Source organism: Crocodylus porosus, unplaced genomic scaffold (assembly GCF_001723895.1).
Source record: "Crocodylus porosus isolate Cpor-Errol unplaced genomic scaffold, CroPor_comp1, whole genome shotgun sequence".
NCBI classification, from domain to species: Eukaryota; Metazoa; Chordata; order Crocodylia; family Crocodylidae; genus Crocodylus; species Crocodylus porosus.
The window spans coordinates 532,263-558,822 of NW_017728945.1; the positions used below are offsets into that span (position 1 = coordinate 532,263).

Genomic DNA, 26,560 nt, shown 5'->3' on the forward strand with positions numbered 1-26,560 from the left:
CTGTAGCTCTGGGAACGTAATTCCCGTTGGCGGCGTGTCGAACGTATGTTCAGCTCCTGCAGCTTCCTACTCTGACGATGGCTCCAAGGAGGATCCTTCCCCCCCGGGCCAAAAGGAGGTGAGGTGCACCCAGCTCCTGCTGGCCCTATCCTCTGAACAAAGAGGGGCCGGAAGGGGGTTCCTCACCCTCCAGCAGGCAAGGAAGACACCTCCAAGCGTGGCACCTAATGAACACCTTGACTAGACAGACCAAGGCTCCTCAAGAGCCCCAGTCACCTTGCTCCCCTGAACTCAGACCAGCACCGGGCCCTGCGGAGCGAGGGACCGGTCCTGCAAGCAAGAGCTGGGGCGTGGGAGAGCCTGGCGTTTGGGTACGGAGGCGACAGCAGGTGACGAGGGTGACGGCCGGGAACCGGGAAGGAGCTGTTTTGGGATCACGCTCTGCGCAGCCTGGCTTGAGGCCTGGGGAAGGTCCCCCGGTCCGGCTCTACCCCCTCCCGCCTGAGCAGCGCGACTAGAAATGCTTTCCCAGCTCTGCTCGTCTGCATGAGATCCCCTCGTCCCAGGGGTCCCTCCTCTCCGCCCGCCCCGGGCCTGGGCAGCAGGCAGGGCCCGGGCAACCTTCTGAGAAGCCACCGCAGCGCCCGCGGGATGGGAAGGGGAGGGTGGAGGCCGGGGAGAATTTCGAGCCCCGTGGGGGTCACGTGTGACAGAGCAGTGGCGGCAGAATGGTCGGATACTCCGAAAACTCAGCACAGAGATGGCAAAGCAAAGCATGACGGTCCTCAGTTTTACAGTGCGGCCTAGAGGGGGGGGCACCCCTGAAACCTGCAGCTGGGGCAGCGTCGCAGCACGCAGAGAGGGGTGCCGGCCCCGGCTTGGAGCCACGGGTCAGGTGTCTTTGTCCCCGAGCCGACGAATTGTCCTTCCCCAATGTGGGGAGGTAGGAACGAGGGAAAAGAAGAGTCAGAAACAAATGAAGGGGCTACACTGGCAGCCTTGCAGGTCTCTTTAGGCGAAGGGGGCACAGGAGGCGGGTTGCTGGCTACCCGGCTCCCGCCAGCTGCAGCTGGGCCAGGGATGCTGCTTCGCTCCCTACTCTCCCCTGTCCTGTGGGGTGGCTGCTTTCCGTGCCAGAGCCAGCTGCATCTCGGCGGTGCCTGCAAAGCGTGAAGGTGTGTGCGTGGGGCTGGTTCAGTTCGTACCGCTTGTTTAACACGTACGCATCCAACTGAGCAAAGGATGGTGCGTACGGGAGAGCTGGACCGCGCTAATGTGATCAACCCTCACGCAGCACAGCGAGTCCTGAGCTCGCGAAGGCTTGGGGCGAGGTCCTGGTGAGGGGCAGGCACTCGACTTGCTTGGTAGCCAACTACGCCCCAACGCAGTAACTCTTGGCACTTTCCCGCACTGCGCGCATCGCCTTCCTCACCGATTCCTTCCCGCCTGGGGTGGGAGGCAGGCAAGATGCCAGCTCGCCAGCATATGGCCCAGCTGCCGGCACCTGAATCTGACTCCACTACAGCAAGCTACAGATTATTATTAGCTGAAGAGCAATTAGAGACACAGTTATAAATTAAATCCCAAACAATAAACACGCAGGATAAAACAAAAATGAACAAGCAAGAAAACCAGCTGCTCCCTGGCTTGTAAATCACAGCGCGAGGTGGGTCTGCCGGCCCGGCCATGCAATGGCCAGTGGGAAGGGCCCACGGGGCCGCCCTGGCACGAGCGGTCGCACTGTCCTTTAAGGGGGAACTTGCTTTGCCAGGGCTCCCATAAAAGCCCTTGGCGTGACCGGGGTCTGGAAGAGGTCTTGGGTTTTGTGGGCATGTGCCCCGCAAGCCTGTCCCAGTCATTAAACAAAGCCCAGCTGCGAGTACGTGGGAACATGCCTCTCATCCTCACTAAGGGCAGAAAGCCCCATGTCAGATTAATTTCTAAGGCTCTTTATAATAAAAAAGAGGCTAAAAGGAGTAAACACTTTCCTGATCAAGCTGCCGGGGGCATTTGGGTATGATCCTGAACGGGACTCTGTGCTGACAGGGCAGGGGAGGCGTGGGCTTGCATTAAACATACTTTAGAAGCGCTCAGCCTGGCTCCCGTGGCCCGAGACCCACTTCTTCAGTGGGGCTGTTGACTTCCTTGTGATTAATTAGAATACTTTTCAATGCAAAAGAAAATGCCTTGCAGGGTTCATCCTGCTTCTCTGCAATCGCCTCTTGACCCACGTACGATTCCACAATAGCAAAGGGACTGGGAGGCGCTACTTGGCCGGAGCCCAAAGGCCCTCGGCACGAACAGCAGCAAGTCTAGGATTTAACTCCGTGGCGATGAAACTGGTTTAGGAAGGGATCGGCTTGGCTTGAACAGCCGGTCGGAAAGCATCCATGCTCCCTGGAGGGCAACATGGGAGAGGAAGAGTTTGCTTTGCTGGACACTGTCAGAAGCTACATTCAAGAAGTGAGACAGCCTTTCTGCTGAATGCCAGCCTTTGGATGAGGTTGTCCAGAGACCTGGTCCAACTCTATCATCCAGGAGCCCAAGCAGCGGCTATAGCAAAGTCCACGCCTGCAAGCAGCTAGCCAGAGGCAGAATTTGGCCCTCGATATTTATTTGCTTCAGTCTGAAAAAATAGTGTGTGCTTAAGGACCTCGCACACAATAAAAAGGAGCTGAAGCCTGGATGGGCCAAGCCTCTCCAAGGAGGTTCTCATCTAGCATTTCAATCACTGGAGTCGCTCTCTAATCTTATCACAAAAGCCTCAACTCTCTGTGTACCAGCCAAGTCAACAGAAACATTACCCTGACATCTGTGATACGGGCCAGAGCTGTTTATCTTCGGAAAATAAGCACAGCTGGATGATGCCTCCCGTGCAAGTCGTGCGGGGCGGGGAGGGGGGACCAAAACGAGCCCTGCCTGCATCAGCTTCAAGCTAGGAAGCAAGGCTGCCGCAGGCCGGAAATGGCCCGACTGGACCCTGGCTTGTCTGGGCTGACCCAAAAGCAGGGCAGGAGGAATCGTCGTCCTTGGCTGCAGCCTTCTGGCCTCCCACGTCACACAGCGACACGCACATGAACACACACGGACACGCTGGTGTACAGAGATCTGATGTCTCCCCACGAACAAGCGTGATGCACACTTAGCCAAGCTTCTCACGACTGCTCTAAACCTTGGACGAGAAACACTTTCAGCAAGGGGACGGGACCTCGAAACTCCCGAGGGCGAGAGGCAGGAGGACGGGTGCCGTCTCCGAGCCCCCTGCCGGGAGCGGGGTCCTACGGGGCTGCTAGCACGGCTCTCGTCGCTGCACAAAAGGCTCGTGTTGGGTACTGTAAAACTGGAAGTGCGACTCAGACAAACAGATGGCACAGAAGAGGAATGAGATGGCGTGAGCCACGGGGACGCACAGAGAGATCGGCAAAAACAGGAGAAACAAACCAAACTCAAAACAGAAAGAAAAAACAAATGATGAAAAAGGAAAAAAGAAAGAAAGAAAGGAAAAAAAAACAAACAAACCCCAAACCAACAATGGAAAAAAAAATGAAACCAACGGGAACAAAAACACACACAGGAACTAACTTTCAAAGTCAAACTCAGGGTCACTGAGAGGGCTGCTCAGACCAGAATCTGCAGAAAACAGTAAAAAAATAAAGAAATAAAAATACACTCTTTTCCAAAAGTTCATGCTAATAAAACTAAAAAAAAACAAACCAAAAACCAAAAACCAACATAAATTTAAGAGGAAATGAAAAGTTATTTTTTGTGCTGATCAGGCAGGGGCAGGGCCACGGGCAGCTGCTGCTCCCCCCCAGCCCCCCGCTTACACCCCCGCTGCCCGGCTCCCAGAGACCGCTGGCGGCTTGCTGGTCCCTGGAGGCTTTTGCTGCATCTCAAGCTGCGGCAGGGTGCCCGGAGGGCAGCTCTCCCTCCATCGACACGCACCGGGGTCGGATTTTTAAAGGGAGCCCCCCCACTGAAATCCGGTGGGAGCTGGGTGCCTGACCCCCTTGAGAAGCCTGCCCAGATAATCAGCGGAGGACCAGGATAAGCTCGCGACCACGGGTCTCTCTCTGGCCGTGTAAGGGTCTCCCCAGGGGAAGGGCTGGAAGCATCGTGGCTCCGCATGTTTTAAAGTAGACCAGACAGGACAGCGAGTGCCTGGCAGGACCAACCCCGCCGCGGCTAGTGGGAAACGCTTAGTGACCTACAAGATGCATGGAGATGGGACGTGCTTTTCTGTGACACCCGCTGCCCCGCAAGGGTCGAAACTAGCCCCTCGGCTATTGCCTCAGCCCTAGTGAGCTCACCCCCGCTGGCTGGCTCAGACCGAGATGCAACTAACTCCAGGCATGGCTACTTCTAGTGCATTGGCTCAGTTTTCAGATGGGCTTTGGGGGACTTTGGGATCCACACTCAGGTGCCAGAATGGGGGGGTGGGGGCTGCCATCTGAGGCTTGATGCCCCCAATGCCTCTCTTCCATGGGGCAGCTGAGCTGGTTCCCACCGCGCTACCCTAGGGACGGACCCATCCCTCCAGCGCAACCACGGCTTTTCTTTCCATCAGCCCAACCTGAGCCCGGCCCCCAAAGCGAGTTTCACCAGCCGGCGCCTGGCGATGGCTCCTTGGATGAAAATGAACTTCCCGGAGAGTTGCAGCAGGACCCCCCCGAGCAAGCTGCTCAGACAACGGGCGACCTGGCGGGCAGGGCCATCGGCCCCTGCGCTCGCCTCGCTCTGTCCCTGGGCTGCATCTGCAGCTGGAGGAGGACTCGGCCTGGATCCCTGCACCATCAAAAGGGCAGGGTGGTACCAGGGTGGCACCCCCAGAGTCACTCCGCTGACCCCACAGCAGGGGACACACAGACTGTGCTCAGACCCCTCGGGCTGGGATATGCCTCTTGCCTCCGCTTCCCAGCGTGAGATTTAGCCTTTATTCAGGCAGAGTCTGAGCTGCCGGGAGTACGTGGCCAGGAGGGCTGCCCGTGGCCCCTGTCCGCAACTCCCAGCCCCTGGGGACCTACCATCTTCCGGGAGAGAAAGCTCAGGCAGCCCTAACGACAGAGACAGGAGGAGATGGAGGGGGCGCTGCAGAAACAGTACTAACAAGCACAGCACGGCCAAAAAGGACAACCAGCCCCAAAAGCACAACAAATTCCTTTCCACCTCCTCCAGCGTGAAGCGCCCAGATGCTGGGCAGCATGCAGAGGTGCTGGGGGTGTCTCTGGGTGAGGACGTGTCCTTGCAGGCACCTGCCAGGGCAGGCTTGCAGAGGTGCCATGCAGGCAGCTAACGCATGCATGTCTACAGGACCGCGTGGGGGTAGAAGGAGAGTGCAAGGTGCTTCTCTGGCAGGTGCTAAGTGTATTACTAGGGGGGGAAGGAGACCAGGGCATGCCCGCAGTGGGGATCTACACCAAGTGAGGTGGCACAGCTTGCAGGGAACAGCTGGCTGCCCCAGTTCTGCTTCTGTTCCTAGAGAAGCACCATTTCCAACAGCGCCACTGTGGACCAGGACATTGCGTGAATCCTGCTGTGCCGGTCCCTGGGCCTCTCAGAGGCACTGCGTTGGGGCACGGGGTTAGGAAAGGTGGCAACATTGATGTCTGCGGGTGCCTGTCTAACCTGGACCGCGCCAGACCTCAGCAAAAGGCCTTGTTCTAGCCATAGCCACCGTCCCGTACAGCATGGCGGCTAGGCAAGGATGCAGCACGTTGCCCCTGAGCGGGGCTCCAAGCTGGCATTTCTTGCAGCGCTCACAACTTAGCACAGATGAGGCCCGAGAGACTCCTCCGCAACGGCCTAGGCTGGTGCCGGTTCCCAGCAGAGGCAGTGCTGCAACAGCCGGTAGGCACGCAGGCAGGGAGGGATCGCGACAAGGGCAGCTCCAGGTGTCCGAGCGTGGGAGGCCGGTGTGCAGCCGGTTACCTGGCGTCTGGAAGTTGATGCGTCTCATCTCCACGGGGTCCTTGGGGTGGTGAGGGGTGATCTCAGCGTTGTTCAAGAGGCATTTCGTCCGTGGCTCCGAATCCTTCCGTTTGCTTTAAAAAAAAAAAACCCAACAAAGCCAGAAGCCTCTTAGCACGGGGCCCGTCCATCCTTACGACAGACTCCAGCCACCCGGCCACGCTCAGGCCCGTGGTTGGGGGCGGCTCTCAAGGGAGTCTGCGTTCAGTGCAGCCGACTCTTGAACGGAGGGAGCTTGGGGTGACAAAACAGGTCTGATAACGGGTGTCAGGGACAGTCGTGCAACGGGCACCAGTGCTGAAGTCAGTGAGCGTGCAGCACCCACCGTGCTAGCCCTTCAAGCCAAGAGCAACCTCCTGAAAGCTGCCCCTTGTGCAGACGGGTCTGACAGGGCTCAGTATGATAAGCAAGCTGTATCCCAAAGCCCTTGCTAGCCACACTTCCTGCTCGGCTCCCGTCCAGCCTCTTGGAGTGCAAGTACACAGTGAGTTATAGCGGCCATGTCTTGCACTCCACCAGGCACCCGGGAGCCCTGTCCACACACACAATTGTACCGCTTGCACGAAACGGGCGTTGCCCCGGCCAGCGTGGACATACTAAGAGCTCGGGTGCACAACGAAGCTGCCTTGCCTTACCTAAAAAGTGCAACTTGAAACCACTTGGCCAAAAGCTGTATGGGCACACCGAGTCCGGATTTAACCAGGCTTGATTAGAAGCTGGGTTAAACCAAACTGAAACAGGGAAGTCTTAGACCCATTCACACAGCCTTTTGCACGGGTTTAAATACTCTGGTTTGAAATGACAGCTTTAGGACTCAAGTCTTAGACCAGAATAAGAATATTCACGTAGCTTTTTGCGCTGGTTTTCCTACACGAGTTTAAAATCATGGCTTAAAGGCTCGTCTTCACAGGGGCGCCTGCATGCAGTCAAGTAGGGCTTGGATCACACAGTGCCCACCTGCACTCTCTGAGCTGGACTTTGAAAGGCACCTTGCACTGATCCTGCCCTCGGCGCATCTACCTGGGACTCAGGCCCGAGTAGCTAGTGCGGGGTTAAACTGCGTTGCAGATCACTGCACCGCAGCTTCCCGGCGGGACGTGCCCCGAGTGAAGCCACGGTCACTCTGCATGCAGTTTGGGCCCACGCATTTTAAGCCCAAGGGACTGGAGCCACGGGCAGCGTTTGCAAGGCACGGACTCTTCTATCACACAGCTCCAAGAGCCGAGAGCCGGCTGTCTGTCCGGCAGCGTTTGCTGCAAACAGAGGCTCTCAGGCATGTCGTAACCTAACCTAACTTCCAGCAGGACCTCCTCATGGACACCTTCCTTCTCAGTCTGGATCGGGCGGGTGCCCCCATAATCTGCCTTACCCACACACAGCATGGAGCATTTCATGCCACTTTGCGCTGTTTCTTAATGTCATTTCTAGCGGGAGGTCCTGCCAAGGGCTCCGCCGGCTTTGCACGGAGCGCCGTTGGAGGACGCCCGCGCTTTGCAGCTTGGAAGGAGCGCCGTTTTTTGCTGCCGTTCATGGTTCGCTGGCTGAACCTGCCGGTTGCTTCTGGTGAAAACTCTCCCAGCCTCGGAAACAGTTGGAGAGGAGTCTGAGCTGTAAACAAACTCTGCGGAGGGCCTGGCGGAGGGAGCAGGCATCGCTTCCACACTGGGATGAGGACAGCTTGGCTGGCCAGATCCAGCTTCCAATATGCTAGAGGCTGAGAGAGCCTGTGCGGAGACAGCCCGCACTCTGCTCTGATTACAGCCCAAGCTGTCTGCTGTCACCGTCCTCCCGTCCAAAGACAGGCTCGTTTATGCTACAGGGCAAGGAAGGTGCTGGCGCTTCCTTCTGGCTTTCTGCCTTCCCTGCTCTCGGGCTATCTGGATCCCCGATGTCCCGCAGGACACCCGGGAGCAGGAACTAAACTGACAGAGGCTCATCGCACAGGCAGGGACCTCGGCCCAGACACAGCCAGCCCAGCGCAGGGGAGATCGAAGCAGATGCCAAACTTGGCGCTCTTACCTGTCTGGCTTGCTGTCCAGGGAAGCAGCAAGTAGAGGGAAGAAAAGACAAACGTTTGGGTTAGAAAGGAGCTGTAGAGGCAGCAGAACCAGTCACGCAGCTCTAGCTCTTATGACCCACATGGACGAGCAGGGCTCTCCATCTCGCGCTGTCTCTAATGGACCCGAGAGGGGACTCCCGAGTGCCCCAGCTCCCCCGGGGCATTTAGCCATTTCACACACGCTCGGGGTAAAGCATGTGCCTCCCAGCAGAAGTCAAGGGCACCCCTTGGGGGACCGACAGGCACAGGGATGACAGCCAGAGCATGGCTGCACGGTGCCCAGCCTCCGCTCGGTGAAGCCTCCAACCCAGCGGCATCCCCCGTGGGCCTTGATCTGATGCGGCTGCTGCCACCTCCCTGCCCCCAGCCTGCTCTGCTTGCTTTCTCTCCGGTCCTTCCCGCACAATTCACACTCCTCTGCCCCCTGCAAGCACTGCACGTGGTGGAGCCAGGCCTAGGGTTTCCTGATCCCGAGCCGAGTGCTGGGGGTGCAGCTAAGCAAAGCTTGGGCTTGTCGGCTTGTGCCTAGGAGCTGTTCTGGCAACTGGCTGCATCAGGCAGCAAGAAAGGAAGAAGGCAGCTTTCAGAGGCGCACTGGTCCTCTCCGCGTGCCCCCGACCTCAGCTGGAGGAGCAATGCCCTGATCAGCGCGCCTGCAGGATGAATAGCCGCTCAACTGCCGGCAACTATTTACTCGAGGGAGCAGGGCGTTCCTTTCAGCGTATGGGGGACCCAAGGAAATGGGCTGAGACCAGCCAAACTCATGCCATCTACACCACTGACCTGGCAGTAGAGACGCAGCAATATCGACTGCGCCTTGAGGTGGGACCAGGTGGAGGTCTGTAACTACTCGACCAGTCTCCTACGCCCCCCCGGCCCTCCCCTTTCCCTCTCCTGTGCCCCAGGCTTTGCGCTGTGGCTCTGATCGAGGGGGTGCCCTCAGCCTAGCAACCCCAGGCCCGAGCGTGCAGGTTGTGGCCTTTGCCCCCATGGCTCGGGCAAGGGACCCAAGTGAGAAGCCTCCCTTACTTTTTATAGAGCAGGATGGCAATGACAATGCAGATGATGAAGACTACGGCCAGGACCGGCCCGATGACCCATATCAGCCCCTCCTCCCCGTCGATGATCGGCTGCGGGTCGGGGTTGTCCAGCTGGATCACGTCAGAGAAAGGGCTGGCTGCAAATGTCTGGAAGACACGAAGGGTCAGAAAATGGGACTCAGGGATTCGGGATTCCCAGGGGAAAAGCTGGAAGAGGAGTCAGGGCCCTCGCATCTCCCTCTGCAGCACCCGGCGCTGTCCTGGGGCAGAGGTGGGCGCTATGTCAGAGGGAGTCCTGGGATACCCCATGCCCATGAACAGCCGGGCTGGACCAGGCCCACAGCTCATCCAGTGTCCTGGCAGGGATGCTGGCCGGCGCCCGGGGTTTCAGAGGGGGAGCTTTGAAGGTGGCTTTCAAACACCTGCTGTCAAAGGCCTCCACCTCACGACATCCCAGTGATTCCCCATCCCTGCCTTCCTCCGCTACTCCATGCTCAGCTGGGGTTACATGGCACTAGGGGAGGGGGATCGGATTAAAATGAGAATTAATGCTCAGACCTGGCCCGACTAATGAATATAGTGGGGCACTTCTCCCCTCCCTTCCCTGGGCCATGCTCCCGAGAGCAGCAAATCGCTGCTGCATCGCAGCCCAGCAGGAGCTGCCTTCCTTGCCCAGGAGCCCAGCGCACCCACTTCCATCCGGCTGGATGGCCGAGGTCCACGCATATGCTACATACAGCAGTATTGTCTACCTGCCCGCTCGCGAGGACGGGCTCCTGCCTGGCTACCGCTTCTCTCCGTGCTCCGGGTGCAGAGGCAGCCAGGCTCTCCAAGGTCCCCCTGAGAGGGGACCAAGGGGCTTTGCTGTGCGCGCGGCAGGGGAGGGGGCTAGGTGTGCGTGAAGGGTGCTGAGCTGCTGTGCTGTATCTGACGGCAGAGGAGGAAGCTGCCCAGGCGGCACACCTGGCCAGGAGCAGGATAAAGCTGCAAGGTGGAAGGGGGCCAACCCCGCGGTGTGCGCCCTGCACGGCCAGCGGTCCCTGGCTCCCGAGAAGCTGGACGGCCCTGAACTACGGATGCAGCAGCAGCCGCCTCCGAGCTGGTCTTGGGCCTCTGCAGAGGCTCTGACATGACAAAAATTCCCCCTGTGCAGGAAACCCAACATGCCAGCACAACAGTGCCCACTCTCCTTGCACCTTCCCAAATGTGCCCGGCCTGCCCCGCCACGAAGGAGGGGTGCTGTGACATGAAGCAGATGGGGAAGAGACCTGCCCAAGGTTACTAAGGCAGGTTGAAACCTCGGGGGCCCGTGGCTCTGATCCTCGCGTGCACTGCACCAGAGCAGGCTGCTTGCGGCAAATCCCCTCTGCTCCACACCGCTGGCACAAATGGGATGCTGCCGCCCTGGGGAACACAGAAGCCTGCTGCTCTTTCAGTCCATTGTGAGCGAATCTGCTGTACCTTGTTCTTAAAGCAGAAATTACCGCAAGCGGGAGTAATCCGATTGGGAAATCCGTTCACAGGCGTGTCGGCCTAATCCCTTAATATCGAAGAGACATCTAAATATTTATTTGCAAAAACCCCGCTGAAAAAAATTATTTCAATCACTTCCTGCTACAATTCCACAGGGGCATTTAGAGCCGTGCGGTATTAGACGCTGCTGCTTTGCAGCAGGGGAAAGGTTCGCGAATGCTGGAAGGAATTGCTCGTGGAAGGCCATAGCCAAGCCCGTTCCTTGCCACTCAAATCAGTGCCCCATAGGGCGATTGCTCCTACAGCGCAGTGGTTTCCCCCTCGGACTGAGTTTGCTGCCCTCACTGGGAGTGGGGGCACTTTCCTCTGGGTGTTGTTATTTGTAAAGGGTCCATGGATGGGGTGTGTTTTAGCTGATATTTCAGCATCCTCCAGTTCTGGTTGCAAAGCAGGTGCCCACGCATGGAAAAGCCACCGCCAAAAGCAGGCTCGTGCAAAGTGAGAGCATTGCACTCTCAGACCCTGCTCACAGGCCCCGACCCGCACTGGCCGGCTGCAGTGCACAGATATGGGCTGTGCGTGTTTGCACCTGTGCTCACAAAGTTTGGAGGAGGATTTAAATTTGGTGCCTTTTTTTTAAAGGAGTCCCAGGCAGATAGTTGCTGAGCACCACAACAAGGGCTCCGGGGTCCCAGGCTGGCTGACAAGGTACGTACACACTCAGAGCCAACCCCGGCTGGTGACTGGGGAGCAAGGCCACTGGCACCTGGGACAGGGAAAGGAGGAGAGCAGCACTCACCGCCTCAGAGTCCTGGAGGACGGCTAGGATGAAGACGACGTATCTCTGCCCGGCTTCCAGGGCTTTGTTTTCAAAGTTGTCGTAATGCTTCATGTCGCCCAGGAGGAAGTGGGAGGGCAGCACGCGGAACCGGGCAGCAATGTACGGCTTGGCGACCTCCAGGTGCCGGGAGTGGCGCAGGCTGCGGCGCTGGACCCTGGAGATGTTCTGCACGAGCTGGGAAAGCAAAGGGAAGTGGCGGCTGAGACAGAAAGCCTTGGGTGCGTACAATACCGATGGGACCAGAGGCAACCGAACTGCCCAGTACCAGACAGACTGGCACCGCCTGCCCGGGTCCATCCTTGCTCTCCCTCTGGGCACGGGACTGATGCAGCCCAGGTTGGCGAGCGGTGCATTACGTGGGGCCGAGACGCCACAGCCACCTGCGCTGCACACAGGTCTCTGCTCGAAGTTGCGTGAGAGCTGGCCAAGCACTCACCTCCTCCAGGTCCATCTCCTCAGGGCTGCTCATGGGGTTGCCACGGGATTTCTTCAGAGGCACCACTACGATGTAGTAAGCCCTGAGAGGCACGACAGGGAGGCAGAAGAATGAGTCACGGAAGGAGAGGGAGAGAACAGCCCCCCCAGGAGTCATGCTGTGCTCTTGCAGGGTGGCCCATGGAGCTGATACCCGCAACGGTACCTTGCACCTGGGGCCGCTGTTCTCTATGGAAGGAGTCGGCACTCGCCCGACGGGAAACCGTCCCCAACGACGACAACGGTGGGTATGTTTCTCCGAGGGTCTCACAGCACTGCTTCTATCAGTCCCTCCCCCCAGCCTCCAGCATCCCAGTTTCCTGCGGCTGGAAGCCACGTGCTTGCCGATACCTAGAGATCTGTATTCTTAACCTAGAGCATCAAGGTGCTGTGTGTGTGTGTGTGGGGTGGGGGATTAAATATGTCTTCGACACTGCCCTTTCACCCCCCAGGGGCCGTTGCAGCAGCCGTGTGTCCAGTCGAATACAAACTGGCTTCCCCTCGCTTCCTTAACTTGAGCCAGAGGAGGAAGAATAGCAGGCTGTCTGCTCCTGATGCCTGGGAATAGCAGAAGCCTCCACTCTGTCCTTTGAGACAGAGGTAGCCAGTCTAAAGGGGGAGATTTTCAGACAAGGATGCTGTGCGACCCTTCGAGAAACGCAACGACCGTCGTCATCATTGGGGTCATCCATGAGCCCTCTGCCTTGAACACATGCAGTGTAGGGGGAAGGAAGGAGTAATTATCTCCATTTCACAGTTGAGGAAACTGGGACACGGAGATTAAGTGAGTTGCCCCAATCACAGTGAATCGGTGGCAGAACCAGACGCGAGTCCCTGTCCTGGGCCTTACAGTGCAGGAGTTCAGGGTGCAGCAAGGGGAGCGAACTGGCAAAGTGAAGTCTGTAAGATATGGAGGGGTGAGGAGGAGGCACCAATGGGACACCAGTTTTGCCAGATCCGGGCCATCAGCTTGGCTTCCAGTGACTGGAAGTCATTGCCCTGTCCAGGGATGGGCCTCTGGTACATGAGCTGGTGCTTCGTCCTGGGCAAGTGGGCACCGCAGTGAAATAGCCCAGAATGAAATGAGTCACAGAGGGTGAAGCCTGTCACCTGGCCCTGGGAGGTGGCTCCTTCACACTGGGATGGAGGCACCGTGGGTGGCTGGGCGAGGAATGCTCACCTGGCCAGCGCCCGTGCCGCGCCCAGAGCCATGCAGCAATGTCGCTGTAGCAAGAGGTGTTGCACAAGATATAAGAGCGCAATGAGAAGCTTAATTCATAACAACAAACTTAAAATCGCTCCGGAGGAACCTACTGGACAGGCACTGTGGTCTTCACGTCCGGCAGGATCACCACCACACTGCCGTCGATGTCAGCCCGGTGGGTCACCTCTGGCTTCTTGGTCAGGATGTCCGAGGCGGTCCAGGCCGCCACGTTCTGCTGCAGGCCACCCATGCTGTTGCCCTGGTTGGTCAGGACGAAGTTGTAGAAGGTGCGGGGCTTCAGGTTGGTGATGAGCTTCTTGGTGGTGTGGCCTTCCACTTTGATGCTATCCTCGTTGTACTGGATCTAAGAGCGGGGAGGGAAGGGACAGCCGTGAGACCGTGAGCGAGGCCACACAACACAAGTCAACCGCTCTCTTTTTTGTGACATGAGGAGTCTGGCACCCGCCTCACAATGCTACGAAGGCAGCGCAGCGCACAGCGCGGCGAGGGGATGCCCCCCCGCCTGGACAGGAACAGGGGCAACAGCGAACGTGCTGCGTGCGCCGACGGTGCTGTCCGCGGGGCGGCACGGTGGGCACGAAGATGCCACCTCCTGCCTCCCTCAGGGAGCACTGTCCCCATTGCAGACACGGGAGAAGGGCAGCACGGGGAAATGCGGCAACTCGCCCCAGGCTGCACCGACTCGGGAGCGGAGCCGGGCACGCGACTCAAGGGTCTCGACTCTCCACCACCGCCCCGCTCTACCGCTAGATCTGGCAATTATTTCGGACGGAGGGCCGCTTACTGAGTTTTGGCGAGCCATTGAGGGCTGCAGGGGCAGATAAATATTCATTTTCTAAATGTTTTGGGGGGCCGCATCTGGCCCGCCGACTGCATTTTGCCCACCCCTGCGCTAGATGCAGGGAAGGGAAACCAGGACGCCTGACTAGGCAACAGCACAAGGCCACGCGGCCCGCCCCTGCTCTGGCTACTCCTTTGCCTTCGCTGGGAACGTAACCCAGATGTCCTGGCGCCCCGTCCGCTGCCATAAACCCCTAAACCATAGTGCTTCTCAGGGGCAGATACTGGGGCTGGGGGAACACCACAGCCTATACTGCGTATCGCTGCCAAAAACTTTCTATTGGCTTTGCACAAGGGGACGCGAGAGCTGAAGCCCATAGCCGACAGCCAGGACATGCCAATCCCGAGCCGGAGACGCAGCTCGGGCCTCAGCACGCCTTCAGGCCCGGGGTTTGTCCCGAGCCGCAGGCGTCGCTTCCCAGGGGCGTGGCAGGGCTTCACCCTAGACTTAACCCCAGCCACGAATGGTAGTGTTGGCAGCACGGTGGGCCTGGGGAGAGGGGCCAGAGGGGGGCCCCCGCCAGACTCGCTTGCCTTGTAGGTGACGGGAGAGTTGTAGTTCTCGGGGAACTCCCAGCTGAGGAGGACAGACGTCTTCGTCACCAGCTTCACCCTGAAGTTTTTGGGTAAAACTGCTGGAAGAAAGTGTGGAGGGAGGGGAGAGAAGAGGCAGAGAGGACGGGGCAGAGACAGAGGGGGGGTATCAGAGGCTGACAGCAGAGGCGCCACCCTCGGGGCAGCGGCACCCACGCCGGGAACAGGAGGGTCTGCTCCCCCCCGCACGCTTCGCTCGGGTGTCGCCAGAGTCCGTCTCCCAGCCCAGCGCCCCCGGCCCTAGCCTAGCCTGGGGAGGGGCGAGGGAGGCCCTGCCCGCGCCTGCCTTCGTCCCTAGCAAACGCGCTACGTGTCTGAGTGGCTGCTGCGGAGAACGAGGCGCTGGCTTGCTGAGCATGCTCAGTCGAGGAGGAGACCCATCCCGGGTTTCGTTCGGCTTTTGGTTTTGGTCTTTTTTGGTTTTGTGCGTGGTCTTTTTGTGTTTTGAGGCGGCTCGCAAAAGCTGAAGAAAAGGCTCTTCCCACCTGTGGTAGCGACTGGTCCGCCCGGGTGCCAGTCAAGAGCGTCCGGACTTAACTTGGAAGAAAGCGGTAAAAGGGACTTACCTGGTGAAGGCAGAGAGGAGCTGAGGGACTCAGCGTGAGACCACGCGCTTTGCGTTTACTCACAAAGCCTGTCTGAGGTTGGCTTGACCTCTCCAGCTCTCTGCCTCCTGGCACCAGCCCCGGTTACATGGAGATAGAGAGAGAGAGAGGAGAAACCGGTAAGTCCTACCTTGGTCCAGCTGGAACGTCCGATACTGGACGGTTGGGCTGTATGGCCCGGGGCCTTTACTGGTGTGAGCACGGATTTTAACATCGTAGGCGGTGTTGGGTTTGAGACCGTTGAGGGTGTACGAGTTCTCTGGGGAGGGGGGCAGGTCTTTTTCCAACAGGTTACTGGGGGAACCGGCTTCCCAGTAGGCCACGGTATACTTGACGATGGCTCCGTTCCTCTCGGCCAGCACGGGGGGGAGCCAGCCGAACTGGACCGACATGGAGGAGATGTTGCTCGCCTCGAGGATTTGGGGGTAACCCTTGGGGATGTCTTCCGGGATGGTGAGCTCCTGCGTGGCTTCCTCCCCAAAGCCAGCCCGGCTTTTCACGGCCAACTTGAACACGTACGTGGCGCCTTTGTGGATGTTGACGGCAGTGTACTTATCCTCCTGGGCCGCGAACTCCAAAGTCGCTAGGGGGGCGATGTCCTGGCGCCCGAACTGCAGCCGGTAGCCCATCACCTGGCCCTCTGCCTCCAAGGGGGGCTCCCACTTCACCAGGAGAGCGTTCTCCTGAGTCTGGTGCACAGACAGGATCGGCTTCCCTGGAACTGGGAGAAAGGAGAATAGAAAAGAGACCATCAGTGATGTGCTAGTTTTCACACGGGGCAGGGAGGACCCGCACGGCAGATCCGCAGGGCAGACCCCACAGAGGCGGCACGACGGGGTCTTGGCTTCTCTTGCATGGGTTCAAAGTGTTTGCTGTTATTCCAATGCTAGATTTAGACGCACGGGACTGGACCCGTGCATCACTCCTTCCTCCCGGAAACTTTCGGTGGGAATGGCTGCAAAATCACTTGGCAGCAGGGCCTGGAGTGGACCCCAGCGTCTCAATGCCCACTGTCCTGCTGACTCCTCACGGCTGGGAAGAAAGAGCCCAGAGTCCTACCTCCTGCCCAGCCTTTCCCCCACGCGCCAGCCGGTAAGGAGAGCACGGTTCGTGCAGGAAAGCAGGGCTGGAGCAGATCGGCTCCAACTGGGAAGTGCAGAGCTGCTGAGGGTGAAGTAATGACGGAGGGGAAAGCTGAGCTCCTGAGCAGCCCGGGGTCCCGAGCGGCCGGCACGGGGCCAGCTGAAGGGAGCTGGCAGCCGTTCGGCCAGCCAGCTGGGAACAGAGAGCTGGGGGCAAGGGAAGCCTGGCAGCAGAGCCCAGCCTGCTCCTTCTCCCCTCCAGAAGGAAAGGCAGGACATCACCGGGGCTGCCAATGCCCGGCCGGCTCCTCCGCACGCAACCCATCCGATCGGCACGCGTCCGGGATATCGCGGGAGTTCGGCGGTGCCGCTGGCTAACGAGCCCTGTCGCGGCAGGACTGCTAAATGAGCTCACGGTTGCGGCCTCTCATGGCCGCGGTTTCGATTGCGTATGCAGGCCCGGGGGATGCTGGAGCCAGAGCGGTGAGGGCATTAACTCCACCAGCTCCTGCGTCGTTTCCACTCACTCCGCTCTAGTAAAGATCTAATTTCCTTCTCTCTCCAGGCTGGCTGGGGGAGGAGGAGAGCAGGCAGAAGGGAAGGGAGTCGGGGCTGTCCAAAAACACAAGCCAACTCTGAAGTCAGCCTGACCGGGGCCTGCAGGTGAGCGTTAAAGCTGCTCTGCCGCTTGCACTGTCAGCTAGAGAGGACCGGGCAGACACCTCCGCGTGCGTTTGTGTACGACGCCACGAAAGACGACCGTTGACCCTGACAACGCAGACCCGATGCCCTGATCTGCCACAGGGAAAGGAGGCATGGGCGACTGGTGCCTCCCGAGTCTGGGAGGCGCCAGACTGCTGACGGGGCCGACCGGGGGAGGTCCCCCAGCGGCGGGTTGCCAAGCCGGGGGCAAAGCCGCAAGCGCACTTTCACCGGCGCCACGGGTTTCGCGGCTGGCGCTTCCAGAGGGGCCCAGCCAATCTCAGGGGGTGCGTGTGCACCCTACGTTTCGCCAGTGAAAGCAGGGGACCCACAGCAGCCAAAGTCCTGCTGCTATAAAATGGCAATATACACTCAAGAGGGCTATATCTGTAATTCCAGCAGAGATGTAATAAAACCATGAAGCTCTACATGGATACACCTATATCTTAGGGACCTGGGCAGGCAGGGGACGCCGGGGAAGTCTCCTTGACTGGCTGCAGCAAACCTGACATCCAAACACACAGATGGGGGCTGCCTGTAATGCATGTTTTATTCATTTTAAACTGGTAGAGAACGAGTGGCGAATGCAATTGGGAAAACCTCCTTTGGAAACACTTAAGAAGCACAATGTTATTACAGAGAAAAACAATGCCATTACCTTTATGTCTCTGTTTTTATCACAAATGTGACTATAATCAGCTGGGCCAGGAAATATTACATTTGCACAACAAATATAATTTGGGAGTGGGGGGAAAGGGGAAGGGGGGGGAAAGAGTGGGGGGGAAAAGTGTTTTATTTTGCAATTGGTTTGGACATTAAAGAAGAAAATGGGATGTATTACAGTATTTAAATTCAGCCCCTAGCCCTGAATGATAAAGAAAGAAATCTCTCCTCTCGGAAGGTATATTGACTCGAGTGGAAGGAGATAAGGACGTTACAGAGCCATTTGAAAGACTTGAAAAAAAAATAGCTATTTCGAGTTGGGGGAAATTGAGTTTTGGGTAATAGCTGCTCTGCTGGAGAACGTGTCCCCTCCGTGATCGATGCACCTGTGCTGCAGATTCAAAAGGGAGAGATGGGGACAGCAGGGGAAGAGAGAGGGACGAAGTGGGGAAAGGCTACGGGAGAGAAGAAGAGACTAAGAAAGGAGAGAATAAGGGAGAGAAGCGGGGCGGGTGGGACATCCACCCAGGGCGGAGGATGAAGGGAAGGGACAACGCTGGGGTGGCCAGGCTAAACTGAAGGGACGCTGCAAGGACCAGGGAGCAGATCTGCACGAAGCTTGCGGTCCATGTCTGGAGAGGTGCCACCGAGGGGTTGTTCCCACGAGGCCCAGGATTGCCTCCGAATGGGCAGGAAAGCCCAGATGAAAGGGAGCCAGCGAAAGCCCGTGACTTCTGGAGGCCAGGTGCCGGGGAAGGGATGAAGGTGCGAGCCACAAAGCCTATGCCTGGTGCTTCCCATCCGGGCCAGCACTCGATTCCTGGCTGCGCTGCTCGTTCAGCTGTGGCTCCACGTTGGCTTGGGGGCCTAGGGGGATGTCCAGGTTAATTATGCCATATTGACCGAGGGCCTTTGATCCCAGCAGCGGGAGCTCATAACACTTCCCGGGGGCGGCTGCTGTCAATGTACTCAGCTGCTGGGGGCGGAGGAGCAAGGGGGAAATGAAAGGCAAGAAGAGGAACAGAGAAAGGAAGTGAGAAGGGGAGAAAGCAGCTGCCCAAAAGCATCAGCGGAAGGGGAGAGGGAGGTAAATGCAATTCAGTGGAGGTGTCTTGAGATGAGCCAGGGAAAGGAGGTCCTAGACCGTCCGTCCCGCATCTGGGCATGGCCCTGCCCCCCCGCAGGAAGCCACGGGGCAGAGGCACCCGGTGGGCGTGGAGGGGGGCAGCAGAAGCGCCAGTTTGGGGAACAGAGATGTTGCCTTTCCTCCACTTGGTCCCTGCATCCTCTTGCGACCCCGTTTCTTTTATGCACGGGCTGGGAGCTGCTCTGCCACAAACACCAAGGCAAAGGGAAGGAAAGAGCCGGCTGGGGAGGTTTGGAAGGGCAGGCAGAGCCCGGGTCCTGGAGACTTGTCTAGCAAAAGGTCAACGCTGCCTGTACTTCCCCTCTGTACTGAGTCCTGAGCCAGGGTACAGCCATCAGATACAACCCCACGGGGACGGGAGAGTGGGCGGCTTCAGCTGTCACCGCGCTCCCTTCCCCGGCTTGGCTGTTTGCAAGTCTACTTGGATTTCAAGCTGTTCCCTCTCCTCGTTGCCTTTCCTGCCCAGTTGGAGACGGTCCCGGTACTTAAGGGAACAAACCGTCATGGCAAATCCTCCCGGCTCTTCCAGCAAACTCCCTTCGTCGCATGCTCCACTTGGCCGCGGGGCCCAGCAGCTGCTCCCCCGCAGGACCACGCCGAGCATCCTGGCTGGAGTGCTTTTCCCTTGGATGGGGCAGGCCGCGGGCACCGCGGTGCTGGTCGGGCAGGCGCAGGACACGCTCGGGGGAGGGAGGTGAGACTTGATCCTCGGGGCTCTGGGAACCGCTTGCCCTGCCCCGTGCGCCGAGCCCCCGTGGACACGACGCTCCCCGGGAAGGATGTGGAGCTCCAGGAAAGCCCGACAGGGCTAAGGAGCCGCTTACTCCCAGCGTCACCACCACGCGGCGGCTGCCCTTGGCGTGGAGGGGGCATGCTCTCTGTAGGGGCAACCGGAAGACCTCTGCTGTATTGGTGCAAGGGGAAGGAGGATGAGGCAGGGGTAAAGAGCTAAGGGCTCCCTGCGGGACTGAGGCACGAGGTTCCCTTCCAGCCAGGCATTTCAGTTGCAACGAGAGAAAGGAGGATTTGGTTCGATTGAGGGCCTTGGGAAGCGCGAGAAAATGCAAAGACAGGTGGCGAGACTCTTACCTGCACCTTTGGTCATAGCCAGTTTGGGTTTGCTGCGAGCGCCATCCCCCTTCATGGTGTAGGCAGCCACCGTAATGGAGTAGGCGGTCTCGGGCTGGAGCCCAGCAATGATCATGTCCTGTTTGGAAGATCCCAAAGAAAGGAGGGTGTTAACAACCTATTTCTCTTGCGGGAGCCTTGGCCCTTTCTAGCATGCAGGAGCGCTCACCAAAGCTGCAAACACAAGGCAGTCGTAGGAAAACACGGAGGTGGGGGAACGGGCACCCCCCAGCTGCGAACAACCCCTCGTCCACAGGGACCCGGATGAAAACACGCCGTCTCTCAAATCCACCTCAAACACATCCCCTATCTCAGCACAAGCTGCTTCAGCCATCGAAACACGGCTGCGCGCTTCAAAGCCTCCCTCTCCCCCGCGCCGTCTCAGAGGATGGCTCAGTGGCTTCAAGGAGATTAAACTTTTTTTCTCCCCTCTCTCCTAAGAGAGTTTGTTTTTTTTTTTTTTTTTAAATGCCTTCGTAATATTAAAGGGATCACTCGAATGCCGGCTGCGAGGCGACATTTGCTGCCTGCACGCTAAGGCTCTGGGTTAAACTCCAAACACAGACCTCCCGTTCTCTATCGCGCTCACAACACCTGGCTCCCGCGAGCTTTCGTTACGAAGCCGGCGTCCCAAACGGTCCGTTTGCAATGCTGCCCTCTGAAAGGGCTGCGTTATAACAAGACAACCCACAATAACTCAGACAGGACGGGGGCACAGGCGGCAGGGTTCCCCCCAGAGCTCCTGGGGGAGGAAGAAGGGCATCTTGCACATCTTCGATTGATCTCCTTCCCTGCCCTCCCAAAAGTTGAGGCTCCAGAAGTGCACCAGGTCCTGAGAACATCTGCACCGGCCTGGACAGCGAGAGGGTGGACCTTACAAACACCACCGTCCTGATGAGCAGATCAGGAGGCAACGCAGCCCAGAGCTCAGGCCACTAGACCCGGGGTCAGGAAACCTTGGCTCTATTTTCTAGAGCTTCAGGAGCAGGGCACAAGGTACCTCCCTGCTCCCGGGCCTCAGTGTCCGCACCTGTAAAATGGGAGTCATGATGCTCGCGTGCCTTTATAGGCACTTGGAGTTCAGTGGAAAAGGAAGGCGTGTTTTAGCAATGAATGTTTTGGAACCTGCCCGGTGGCCTTTACCCGGTGGCTCTGTAGCAATATGCCAGCCTTCAAACGGAAATAGGAAAAGATCATCAGAATGACAGTGTTGGCTGTAAGGTCCAACCCCTCCGGAGGCCCGAGGGCTTAACGCAGGTGCTTTCTGCCATGAAAGAGCCGAGGACCCGGGCTTTCCGAAGGGCGCAGCGCATTGGCTGAAGCCCTGATGGTTTGGAAGCAACAGGGCTTTGAACTCTCATTAATCCCTAGCTCCGCCACGTTTTTCAGCCCTCCACCAGGCCCCGATGCATTTGCAAACCTCGGTCCTGCCAGCCCATCTTTAACCCATGGTTAAGTTTGTTTGGTCCCAAATCAGCGCCCAGATTGAGGAGGCAGCTGCCTCAGCCTTTCCCTGAGAGCCCGGGGGGAACCCTGCCGTACTGCCACGTGCCAGCGGAGCGGAGGAGCACTCGGGGAGGCAGAGAGAAGCGTACGGGGTGGGCACGATGCACAGAAACACCATTAGAGGCTTTACAATAGACAAGCTGGCACTGCAAAAATAAAGGAGAGGAAAACGTCACGCCACAAATGAAGTGGGGCAGGGAGGGGACAGCACTGGGACCAGGGCAGGAGCACGGTACTTACGTATTCAGCAGTGTCATCCGTTTCCCACTGAGCAGAGAACAAGAGAGGATTTGCAAGTGAGAACACAAAAGGGAGAAGGAGGAAAAGACAGAGACAGCATGAGGAAGGAGTCCCCGGGCAAGTAACTACTGGAGGTCAGAGGTGACCTGGGCCGACATGAAGGAAGAAGTAGAAAGGGACAGGTTAGTAGAGTCCATAGTGACCGCTGCTTGACTTATAGGGGCAGCCCCCAGCGCTGGCCTTCCCGGGAACAGGAAGGACAGAGACTACGGAGTTTGGTGCTGGGAGAGCAGCCCAAGCTCCTCCTCAACAGCTCGAGCGGGAGCTTCAAACAACTGCAGGACAGCCGTGGATGACGCTGGGCCCGGGGGATGCTGCGCTGTTCGCGATCCCGGGCGCTACAACCCGCACAAGTGGCCAGAACACCCTACCCCTCCAGCCCCCCTGAGAAAGCCAAGGGCAAGCCAGTCCTCACCTGGGCATCCGCCAGCATGACGTCCTTGATCTGGGGCAAGCCCTTGGCCTCCCCGCTCTCCATGCGTACGTAGTGGACCTGATAGCCGCGGATCTGGCCGTGCTGGCGGTTCTGGACTGGCGAGCGCCAGAACACCTGGATGGCAGTCGAGTTCAGGACCTCCACCTCCACTTTCCGAGGCGGGGCACTGGGCACTGCAGGGAAGGAGAGGAGGGGGCAGGCGTTACATTTAGCACCCGGGCTCGGTTACTCCGCCCGCGCGAGTGTCTCGAGAGCCCTAAACAGGCAGGGAGCTGGGCGGTGGACCCAATGGCCCTGGGCCTCCCCTCGGCTGCTGCTCGGGTGGACCTGGCAGGTTCCCAGGGCATGGCTCAGTGATCTGGATGCGGGATGGTGGGACCATTTCGTACTGATGCTCAATTTTCCTTTCGCAAGCCTCTTTCCTAACGATGCCTGATCAAGGGACCTGTAACTCTCTGTGTCAAGCCCTGGGAGAGATCTGATTTCTGAGGAGCCAGAAGAGCCGTGGACATGAGTGAGACACTAAGGATGACGTCTGATGCAAGGGGACCAGCTCTAGTCAAGCCCTTGCCATTGAAGCGCAGATCACAGATCTGTAGAAAATGAGGGCTGAAGGGACCTCAGAGGTCACATCTAGTCCAGCCCCTGCTCCAAGCAGGACCAGCCCCAACTACATCACCCCAGCTAAGGCTTTGTCTACCTGGGTCTTAAAAACCTCCAAGGATGGAGAGCCCACAGCCTCTCTGGGTAACCCCTTCCAGTCCTTCACCACCCTCCTCGTGAGAAAACTGTTCCTAATATCTAACCTCAACTTCCCTTGCTGCAGCTTGAGCCCATTGCTCCTTCTGTCATCTGCCTGCACTGAGACCAGTCCAGCTCCATCCTCTCTGCAACCCCCTGCAGGGAGCTGAAGGCTGCTATTCAAACCCCTTCTTAGTTTTCTCATCTGCAGACTAAATCAGCCTAGGTCCCTCAGCCTCTCCTCGCAAGTCGTGCCCCGCAGCCCGAACCATTTTTGTCACCCTCCACTGGACTTTCTCCAATTTCTCCACATCCTTTCTGTAGTGGGGGGCCCAAAACTGGACACAGGACTCCAGATGTGGCCTCCCCAGTGCTGAACAGAGGGGAAGAATCACCAGGGATCCTGGTTTTCTCCAATAAAAAAATAAAATTCCCAATTTTCAGGAACCCCAAATCCACATTTTTCTGTGATTAAAATTAAACTGAACACCACTAATATGTGTGTGTGTCTCTGTGTACACACACACACACACACACACACACACACATATAAAAAAATATAAATATATGAATGAGATTTCTTTTGGCCCAATCCTCCAATTTGTCGGGGTCACTCTGAATCCTAGCCCTGCCCTCCAGCGTATCTACTACTCCCCCCCAGCTTGGAGTCATCTGCAGACTTGCTGAGGGTGCATTGCATCCCGTCTCGTAGGTCACTGATGATGTTCATACCTGGTGCCTGGGAGCACTTGCAAGATCCCAGCTCATGGAATAGGAAGAGCTGTCTTGGAAAACGACTGGGATGAAAGGGGGTTCGGAGGAAACGGTGTACAAAAGCAGCGTGGCACCTCTGCCCCCCAGTTCTCTGGACAAGATACCACCCCTCCACTTGCAGGTACTTGCATGGGGGCAAGGGAATGAGAGCGCTCATAAAAGTGACCTAAAATGGGGCAAAAAAAATGTGCCCCTTTTTTGCCTCTTCACGATGGATGAAGGCTATCATAAGGTCATAAGAAAGTAGGGCTGGAAGGGACCTCACAAGGTCATCTGGTCTAGCCCCCTGCTCAGGGCAGGATCACCCCAACGAACCCACCCCCACCAAGCATTGTCTAACCTGCTTGTGAAAACTCCCAAGGACGGAGACTCCACGATTTCTCTCGGGAGCCTGTCCCAAGGCTCGACCCCCCTTGTCGTCAGAAAGTGCCTCCTAATCTCCAACCTGAATTTCCCCCGCTGAAGCTCGAGGCTATTGCTCCTAATCCTGTCCCCTTCGGTTGCGTCTCTATCCTCTTCTAGTGTTTGAAGGGTGTTAACAAATCCCTCTCCCATGTCAAGCACTTGGTCTAAGACAGACACCCATGGCAGGGGCTGACGGGGAAGACACCCTCCCAATCCCTTCCCGTCCAGCCAACTCGGGTGTCACTTCTTTGCTGCGTGCGAGGGCAGGTGGGGCTGGCGCTCGGGGCGGCAGCAGCCTTGGCAAGACTTGGGCACCTGACATCAATTTGCAGGGGAGGAAAACCACGGGGGCCCCGACTCTCAAGAGCCACTGATGGCAACAGCAAGCGCGCTGCTAAGAGCAGGCCCACGCCTCGGGGAGGGGGGTGCACGCCGCGGTCGGGGACATGGAGGCGTGCTTCATTCATCGCCGTCACCAAATCCACGGTCTTGCTTTGCAAGGGAGTCTCAAATGGGGGTGGAGGGGGCTGAAAAGGAGTGGAAAGGGGGGGAAATTACCATCTTCGTCGGTTCGGACGATTACAGGCGAGCTCTCCGGGCCCGGCCCCACCTCCGTGTGCGCCACCACGGCAATGCGATATTCTGTCCACTTCTCCAGCGACTCCAGGAGGATCTGATTCGTGGTGGGGGGGATATCGTTCACCTCCTTAAGCTCCGTGTCCTCAGAGTCCAGTGCTCGGTAGTGGATGCTGTATCCAACCAGGACACCGTTTTGGCTCTCGGCCGGCGGGGGCCGCCAACTTACCAGAATGGCGGTGGATCTGGTGCTGACGCATTTTACGTCTTGAGGGGGGGCAGACGGTTCTAGGAGGGGGGAGAATTCAGGAGGGAAGGGAAGAAGGGAAAAAAACAAAAGATGGGAAAGATAAAAGAAATAAAAAGAAAATGATAACAAAAAAATCTAAAATAAAACGTACAAAAAATTTGGTTTAGGAAGATAAATCAAAAAAGAGGGAGAGCTTTTTGTTTTAAATTTTTTTTTTTAAACTGAAAAAAAAAAAAAAAAAGAAATTAAAAAAGGCAACAGAAACGAAACGGGGCATTGGAACGGAAATGCTACAAAGCAAAGCAATAAAAGAGACAGCGGGCTAGTCCAGGGAGTCCTGCAGCTTCTAGCAAGGGCGAACCAAAGCTGAGCATCTAGCTGGTTTCCAACAGACGGTTTGCCATTCGGTGGTCAGAGCGGACATTTAAGCTGTTAGCTTTTGGGTTCAAGGAGCCTGGCAACCTCTGAAATACTCAGTCACATTTTAAGTAGGTAAAGGTTTTAGTCGGGGGTCCTTTGCAAAAGATTTGCACAAAGGACTAAGGAGCGGGTTTTCAAAGATATTTAGGCACCTGATGGGATGCTCAAAGTGCCCACATCCTAACGGAGCGAGGTGCTGAACCTGCTCCGGTGCTTCTGAAAACCCCATAAAGCACCTGCTCCGCCCTTTGAAAATCCGACTCTGCAAAAACCTGATTTTTAATTGCTGAAATGGGCCTAATTTTCAGTGGGCAGGTGCTCAGCAAGGTCTGAAACTCAGAAGATGAACTAGGGACCTAAAAGCACTATATCTGACTGAGAAATCGTGCTGCTAAGGGTGCAGGCACACGAAACAAGTGAAACGGTCCAAACGCCTCGGAAACGGTTTCAAAGCGCCGGCTGAACGCACGTACCAGCCCTCTGAACCATTCCCAAAGCGGCTGAAAATCCTCCAAAATAGCATCTCCTGGGATCTGCGAGGGAGGGAAAGCGGGCAGATCAACTATCCAGCTGCCAGGGGCGCTGCTGAGTCCACGCTGGGACCCCCGTATCTCCTGCTGGGATCTCCATTATCGTAGGAGCCAGTTTTACTGCCCTCCACCACCCCCACCGCTGACTCCCCTGCAGCCGGAGCTGGTCCCTCCAGCCCTACCCCCTCTGCCTTTCCTTTCAGCTGAAGTAAAGAACTGGAGCTGAAATTGCAGACCCCAGGACCCCAGGAGGGGAAGGGGTGAGCACAACTGCAGGTCGCAGCAGCCTCTGGGAGCATCCCCGGGCTGGTGCCTAAAGACGACCACAGTGCTTGCAGCCAGGGAAGGGCCCAGGGGCTGTACGCACGTCCCGGGCTGCAACGCTTGCATTGCTGAAACACTTCCCAGGGGGTTTCGGTTGTGCCATCTGCCTGCAGCCTAAACCCATTTGCGAGCGCCTCGGTGTGACAACGTAGCTGCGAGATCTCTGCCCCGCTCGTCACCACCCAATAAGCGAGACAAAAATCGTGCTTCGGCTGGTTAATTGTCAAGGCACGTTTGCACATCTCTTCTAAATGAGTCAGAGGGAGCCACAATAACCGCTTTGAACTCCTGCCGGTAAAGGGAGACCTGCCGACCATGGGGTGTCACTTGGAAAAAGGCAAGTGCAAATGCCGATTTACCCTAAGACGACGGGCTTCTTGGGGTAAATCCAGTATCTTTCATTAGACCAACTACAATAGTTGGAAACATTTCTTCTTTGCAAGCTTTCAGGCACAAAC

At 57.5% G+C, this 26,560-nt stretch overlaps 1 protein-coding gene across 16 annotated transcripts in view; it reads right to left on the minus strand.

Annotated features, from left to right (window-relative positions):
- The window catches only part of PTPRS (protein tyrosine phosphatase, receptor type S), a 162,744-nt gene that overhangs the window by 24,447 nt on the left and 111,737 nt on the right, over positions 1 to 26,560 (minus strand). For 5 of the 16 annotated variants that reach the window (XM_019550555.1, XM_019550554.1, XM_019550549.1 and 2 more), the window contains 13 exons: positions 24,561 to 24,866; positions 22,062 to 22,255; positions 21,587 to 21,613; positions 19,802 to 19,919; positions 15,249 to 15,839; positions 14,454 to 14,551; positions 13,169 to 13,422; positions 11,817 to 11,898; positions 11,339 to 11,554; positions 9,056 to 9,213; positions 7,987 to 7,998; positions 5,929 to 6,041; positions 3,583 to 3,630 (listed from right to left, as the gene is read on the minus strand). In XM_019550555.1, the coding sequence (XP_019406100.1) occupies positions 3,583 to 3,630; positions 5,929 to 6,041; positions 7,987 to 7,998; positions 9,056 to 9,213; positions 11,339 to 11,554; positions 11,817 to 11,898; positions 13,169 to 13,422; positions 14,454 to 14,551; positions 15,249 to 15,839; positions 19,802 to 19,919; positions 21,587 to 21,613; positions 22,062 to 22,255; positions 24,561 to 24,866 (2,217 nt within the window). The remainder of the gene's footprint in view (positions 1 to 3,582; positions 3,631 to 5,928; positions 6,042 to 7,986; positions 7,999 to 9,055; positions 9,214 to 11,338; positions 11,555 to 11,816; positions 11,899 to 13,168; positions 13,423 to 14,453; positions 14,552 to 15,248; positions 15,840 to 19,801; positions 19,920 to 21,586; positions 21,614 to 22,061; positions 22,256 to 24,560; positions 24,867 to 26,560) is intronic. The other 11 variants (XM_019550566.1, XM_019550565.1, XM_019550564.1 and 8 more) reach the window with 8 other exon arrangements.